This window comes from Pteropus alecto, unplaced genomic scaffold (genome assembly GCF_000325575.1).
Source record: "Pteropus alecto unplaced genomic scaffold, ASM32557v1 scaffold45, whole genome shotgun sequence".
NCBI classification, from domain to species: Eukaryota; Metazoa; Chordata; class Mammalia; order Chiroptera; family Pteropodidae; genus Pteropus; species Pteropus alecto.
The window spans coordinates 21,399,476-21,406,784 of NW_006442491.1; the positions used below are offsets into that span (position 1 = coordinate 21,399,476).

Below are 7,309 nucleotides of genomic sequence, written 5' to 3' on the forward strand. Positions count from 1 at the left end.
TGTCCGCCCCACCCCAGTGCCTTCTGATTCAAGGCAAGGAACAAGACAACCAGCCAGAGGCAGAGACTTCCTCTCCAGGCCTAAAGGTCACACAGCCCAGAGCACAGAGCAACCTGTGTGTCACAAAACTGAACAAAGTTGTCAAAACTTCCAAGAACTATAAGGTCCAGCGACTTTGTTGTAGACGAGAAACTTATCTGGCAGGCATGAGTGGCAAGCAAGGAGAATGCGAATCACAATCAAGAAGGGCTCAAAGGAATATTTCAGAAAAGTCAGGCAGTGTTAAAAAGAGAGGGAGTGACAAAATCCTATTTTTTGACCCAAATGGCAGATACACTGGTGCTGCCTCCAATAAGCACTTTTTAATACAGACATGTCTCAATACAAATTTTTTTAAACGACAAAATAAAAAAAGAAGAGAGTAACCAGGCAGAATTTCCTCTAGAGATGAATCATACAGGACGTGATGTTTGTAAGGAGACATTCTGGTCATGAGCCGTGAGCCATAAGTGAGACCTGAACCCAGCTCACTTACTTTACTTAGGTCTTTCCCAAGCATAAGAGGCAAGTACTGTGCGAAAGGGGGAAATGAGATGGCCGAGAGGCTGGTGGGAAGCACAGTATGACGTGTTTGGGTGTGAATAGCCCTCAGAGCCTCCGCCACACCCTGAAGAGAACACAGTGTCCAGTGGATGCTGCTGAGCCCAGCTACTGCCCCACCAGACAAACACACTGAGGCTTGGCTTGTAGCCCTGGACTTTAGCTACAAAACAAGTCCCTCTCATTTCAATGATGTCTGAGGTTTCCCAAGCACTTTTTCCCTTCTGATTTCATTTTATGCCTCCTAAAACCCAGTGTGGCAGGGAGATAGGAACTATGATTCTCGTTTGCTAGATCGAGAAACTGAACTAAGGAAAGGAAAAGTGGCTTGGTCAAGATATTGGCCGGCAGAGCCGAGTCTAGAACCCAGGGTTCCTTGTGCTCAGACCAAGGCTCTTCTCTGGAACCCTTTTATTCCAGCAATGTGTGGGCCTAAGAGGAGGCAACAGGGCTCGCTCATATGAGGCAAAGGCTTCCATGCACCAGGCTGGCCTTCAGCATCTCCCCTGCAAAAGTAATGAGGTCACCTCATCCATCCTGGGCCAGGGCCCCAGCTAGCCTTCAAAATGCCTAGGGCGCTCCTGATTAGCATGGTGAGCACCTAGAGGTAGAAATACCAAGTGTCTGGGTGAGAAAACACCAAGAAATAATTCAGCTTTGCCACTCTCATCTCCAGCAGAAGAAGCAGGAACTCTTCCCCCATCCCAATGTGGGTCTCACCTGGGAGGAGTTTTCGAGCTGCCTCCTCAGCCATCCTTAGGAGAGGTCCAGAGCAGGGCCATCCAGCCTCCACTTCTACTCCAGCCTTCTTTGATAGCAGGTGAGCAGAGAGGAGTCCTCCTACCACTGTAGATGGTACAAAACTTAAGTGTCAGAGTCCCACGGACCAGAGTTTCTCTTGTGCAAATAAACCTAATCGCTCTCACTGGTGGCTCACTGGGAAGGGGCTAGAGACATCTGGTGAAAGGAGAGTCCTTTAATCCCACATATTAATATAGTGTTAAGTTTGCAAAGATGTTCTCTTGGTGGGCTATGAAAACAATAGCTATCATTTTTTTTTCAAATCCCTACTGTCTACCAAGCACTAGGTACTATTGTACCCTTTTCAGATGAAGATACTGAGGTTCAGAGAGGTAAACTGACTTGTCTTGGATCATCTAGTAGGTGGTAGGGCCAGGTGTGTCCTACTCCGAAGCCAATGTTCATTCCACTTGGTCACTCTGTCTCCCAATCTTGCCCTCCCCCAACCCCACACCAAGACCTGGAGGGGAGCAAAGGGTGAGCAGAGTAATTACTACCTTCATTTTATTAATTTATCTATTTCAGTTTATTACATAAATTAGGACTTATAAAAAGACACAAAGGTTCTGTATCTGGAAATATGGCTAAACAGATTAAACATTCTGAATGGTCCTCTCACTGACAAAAACTAGTGACCTTGAGCTTCAGTTTTCTCCTCCTCCTGGCAGAGGGGGAATAAGAGACCTATCCAAAATAGCGAGTGTGATGAAAGATCCCTCCAAAAAGTTGGGATCTGAAAGAATTATATACTCTGTTTAAGGACAAATTAAAAATAAACCCTACACACCTCCCCAAGTGTGCAGTAAGGAAAACTTCATGCCTCAATCTTGATGCCAAGTAAAGGGAAGAAAAAAAAAAATCTCTCCTAAGAATTAGTTCCTATAGCTACAGCCTGAATCCACACTAACTGGGTAGTCTAGAAAACCTCAAACCTTTAGCATAAAGTGGTTTTTGGTAGATAGTGCCTCCAGCCACATGGCAGAAGTAAACAAAAACTACATCTGGAAGAACCTACTATCAAGCCAGGCCTCAAAGAATCCCACAGATGAAGTCTAGGGAATGAGGATACAGTTAAAAACACATAAATCACTGAACATACAAAGAAACAAAGCATTATGAATAAAAGCCGGCAGAAAAGACAGTAGAATAAGACTTACCAATATTTCAGATACTGGAATTATCAGACACAGAATACAAAATAATTATGTGTAGTATGTTTAAAGATATAAAAGGTTGGAATATATGAGTAAGTAGCTAGAAATTATAAAAATGACCAAGCCTATTTATAAAAGAACCAAATAGAATTTCTAAAAATAAAAAATACAATAATTAAAATTTAAAATTACATAGGTTTAATAGCGGGTAAGATATATCTGAAGAGAGAATTAGTGTATTTGAAAACAGACTAAAAAAAATTATCCAAAATGCAAAGTAAAGAGACAAAATAATTTTTTTTAAAGTACAGAAGGGGCTTGGAGGACAGTAAGAAGGTATAACACTATATCTGGTTGGAGTTCTAAAAAGAGAACAGGGAGAAAATGGAGGAGAGGCAACATCTGAAGGGAAAGTAGTTACCAACTTTCTAAAACTAATGGATAATACCAATTCTCAGATACAGGAATCCCGAGCAAAATAAAAATAAAAAAAAGAAATGCACATTTATACGTATTACACACAGTAGAATGGCAGAACACCAAAGGAATAAAAAAGATCTCAAAGGCAGTCAAGAGCCCATGTAATAATGATCGTTAAAGCCCAATGATGAGTCTATCTAGGTCATTATACTATTTTCTCTTTTTGTATGTATTTTTCAAAATTCCCATAATAAGAAGTTTTTAAAAGAAGGGTGCCATCTACATAAACAAAATCCATTATCTACAAAGAAATAACAATTAGATTGATAGATTACTTCTTAACAATGAAACCAGAAGACAATGGAAAAATTTCTTCAATTTTATTTAAGAGACAATAACTATCAATCTAGAACCATATCTCCCAAAGGCCAAAAAAATGCAGTGAGAAAAAGACATTTTCCTACAAACAAAAGGAAAGAAAGTTTGCCAAGAACACACCTGCATTAAAAGACATTCTAAATTACTTCAGATAGAAGGAAAGGAATCACAGATGTAAGGTCTTAGACACAAGAAGGAAAGATAGTCAAAAAAGTGGTAAACATAAGAGTAAATCTATTAAAAAAAAAAAGAGTAAATCTAAAATTTCAATTGATAGAGTATCAACAATGTATGGAGGGCTGCAAAGAAGTAGAATACTTTAACTACAGCATACAGGTCAGGATAGCCTCAGAGCCAGGCTTTGTATTGTTCAGGAGGAGAATAAAGATTTTCATTAACTTTAGACTTTGTTATGTTTGTTAAATTTTCTAGGAAAACTATTTTAAAAGCTAGATGCTGTGTATAATTTCTAAATTAGTAAAAAAGAAAATGAAAAGAGGAAAAATCAGTCTAAAGAAGGCATGGAAAAAGGAGAAAGAAAAAGAACATAGAGAAGATGGGACAAATAGTGCAAAATAATACCATAAAAATGGATGCAAATAGATCAATGATTCTTGTAAATGTGAATGGATCAAATGCTTCGGTTAAAAGATTGTCAGAATGTTTAAATAAGCAAAATGTATAATGTAATTTACAAAAGATATATCTAATCATAAAAATACAGAAAGAATAAAGTAAAAGGGTAGAAAAAGATATGTTAGACAAATGCCAAGCAAAAGAAAGCTGGTATAATTATAGTCATATCAGAAACGAAGGTATAAAGACAACCTTGATTTACAGATGACAAATTGGGCTCAAAAGCTGTGTGACACAGCAATGAGCATGGCCTCAAACTCAGGTCTGATTCCTAAACCAGAATTTTATACTATGCTGCCCCTCTGCTCCCTAATCTTTTTTAAAAATTGTTATTTATCACATTTCTGTAATATGTTTCATTGCAAAAGACATACAAAATAAATATGAGCAAAATAAAGGGGAAAAACATAACCCTGCCATCCAGAGGTAACTGCTGTTAAGCCACTGGTGGTCCAGAGGCTCACTGAAAATAAGGGCTGTGCTAGCTTCTTAAGAATCATTGGAAACCTGCTAAAAATAATGATTCTAGGACCCAACCCAAAGATCCCAATTAAGTTTAGAGTGGAGCCTAGACATCTGAATTTTTTAAAAGGTACCAAGTGATTCTGACAGACAACCAGGATTGGAAACTAATACCCTAGAATTACTTGCACTGGGTAATACAGTAATCATTAACCACAAGTTGCTATTTTAATTTAAATGCATTAAAATTAAATGAAATTAAAGATTCAGCTCTTCAATTGCAGTAGACACATTTCCAAAGTGCAAAAGCCATATATGGCTCGTGGCTACCATACTGGACAACAAAGATATAAAACATTTCCATCGTCTCAGAAAGTTCTATCAGATAGCACTTCCTAGACAATCAGCTCCAGGAACATAAGGATTACACTGTTGTTCATGGTTGTATGCCTAGCACCAAATATATGTTAAATACTTGAGTAATTCTGGCATATTACTTTCCAGTCTTTTCTCTGTCCCCTGCTCATGTCTGCAACTGATGAGGGATCCTGAGACCTCCCCACCCAACTCTCCAGGAGGAAAGAAGAGCTGCAAGTCACTGATTCTGGCCAAGTGCCCTGGCTGGGTTGTCCCTTAGGATCCTAACTATCACCCCTCAGTTTACATAGAGGCAAAAACTCCACAGTCTTTTCTTCCAAAGGCCCTAAGAGGGCAGCCCTCACCTCGGATGTTGGTTTCAAACACAGAGGCATTCACATCAATATCAAAGTCCACATTGTCCTGGAGCACTTCAACCACTCTTTGGAATTCTGAGACATTCCCCAAAATCTAGGAGGAAAGAGAATGACATGGCACTGAGGCTCTCTCAGGCTTGAAGGCACCGAAGATGCTAGATTAAGAGTCTGTCTGGGATCCTACGCTGGTGTAATCCTCATTTATTCAACTTAGGATCTGCAGTTTCTGTTCTAGGACTAGTGACAGGTGAAGAAAACACTGAGAGCTAGAATTAATTCACAGAGACCCAATATCAAGAGAATGGGGTAATATCGAGTAAATTCTTAGGTACCTATTCAAGAGTCCACATTTAAACAATATAAAACTATATAGTCTGTAGACCACATTAACGAATTCTTAGTTTGCCATTTGCAGTGGATATCTGAACAATTTTTAACCTTCTCTTGCCACATTCATCCTTGTGGAAAGTATTGCAGGTTGGGTGGCCCAACTTCTTTACCCTTGCAGCCTCCCACCATATAGGCTGGAAATCCAGATACTTGCTTTCTCAGCCTCCTTTGCTGCTAGAGGTGATTGTATCATCAGTCAACTCTGAGCCTTGAGAAGGCTACTGGGGGAACTTCTAAGTTTTTGTTTTCCTATTAAAAAAGGACAGACACAGCTGGCATAGCTTTTACTCTTCCTCTTTCTGCCTTAAAAGCAGACTTGATTTCTGCAGCTGTGGCAGCCAGATTAGACCATGGAGTACTAAGCATGAGAATGAAAGCCAATACACTAATGATAATAGAATGGAAAGATACAGAGGTTGGGTCTCTGATGGAACAGGTAAGTCGCTGACCCAACGCTAGAAATTACCTCTAGACTTTCTTTTACTTGAGAAAATTAAACCCTTTTTGTTAAACCATAAGCCAAATGCAATCCTGATAACTTTTCCCTTGAGGAATTACCTTTCTTCCAGTCACTTCTATAGTCGGGAGAGGCTGCCTCCAGTCCCTCAGGTACAAAAATGGGCACTTGACCTGAACTAGACAGTGTACTATATCGTGGCCAAGTGATTGGTTTAGGAATAGACATACGACCCAAGCCAGATCAATGAGACTCAAGTCGTGGAATTAATGCAAAAGGGCTGATTCTTTCCACACACAGGTTACTAAATGAGTAGGATGTAAGTCTCGAGCTACTGTACCTACCATAAGGAGAGCCTAAGAACACAGCCAATAAAGAAGGCAGAGATAAGAGGATAAAGATATTCCTGAAGACATTGTTTCTATGTCTGAATCCAGCTGGGTCTGAGCACAGCCCTTACCTGGATGTTTTAGTTATCTGACTCACCTAATTTCCTTCTTTTGTCTAATCGGTTTGAATTGGGTTTCTGTCACTTGCAAACAAAATAATCCTGATTATTTCAGCATCAAGGCCCTCTATGATTTGGACCCAACCTACCTCTCTGACCATGTCACTCACTGTTCATCTTCATCTAACCTATCCACATCCATTCAGTAAAACTGTACCCACTATTCCCCGATTTCTTGCCTTCGGATGTACTGGTCCCTCTGCCAAAAATCACTCCCACAAATTTCTTCCCATTTCCAAACCCAACCTATCTTTGGTTGTCTAAATGTCACCTTCTCTAGGAAGCCTTTGATTCCTCCAGTTGTAATTAACCTCTTATCCCTTTAAAAGACTCCAGTAACTTTATCCACACAACTCTTAGGGCATCCATTTCTTTTTGCATTAAGAGAATCTTTGCCTGGGTCGGAGCCTCACTCATTCCTGCATTACCCAAGAGTGCCACACACAGCCCATGAAGCAATTACTCAAGAAATGTTTGTTGAATGATTCCATAAATCTTTCTGCACATGGCAGCGAGGGATTTCAAAACAGAAATCGCATCGTTTTCTGCTATCTGCTTAAGGAATTGCAGTGGCTTTTCATTGCTTTCTAATTAAAGATCAAACTCCTTAACATGGTGAGCATCACTTGGTCCCTATCTATTAGTCCAGCCACACTTTGCTTCCTCATTTTCCTTCTCCCCAGCCCAGACATACTGGCCTTCCTTTAATTCACTGCACTTGCCATGTTCTCTGTCATGAGGCCTTTACACAGGCTGTTCCCTCTACTGG

General features: G+C 40.0%; 1 protein-coding gene across 1 annotated transcript in view; it reads right to left on the minus strand.

Annotated features, from left to right (window-relative positions):
* The window catches only part of LOC102879027 (ER degradation-enhancing alpha-mannosidase-like protein 2), a 24,789-nt gene that overhangs the window by 13,857 nt on the left and 3,623 nt on the right, over positions 1-7,309 (minus strand). The window contains exons 5-6 of the mRNA XM_006921745.3: positions 5,174-5,279; positions 1,321-1,446 (exon numbers count right to left, since the gene is read on the minus strand). Of these exons, the coding sequence (XP_006921807.1) occupies positions 1,321-1,446; positions 5,174-5,279 (232 nt within the window). The remainder of the gene's footprint in view (positions 1-1,320; positions 1,447-5,173; positions 5,280-7,309) is intronic.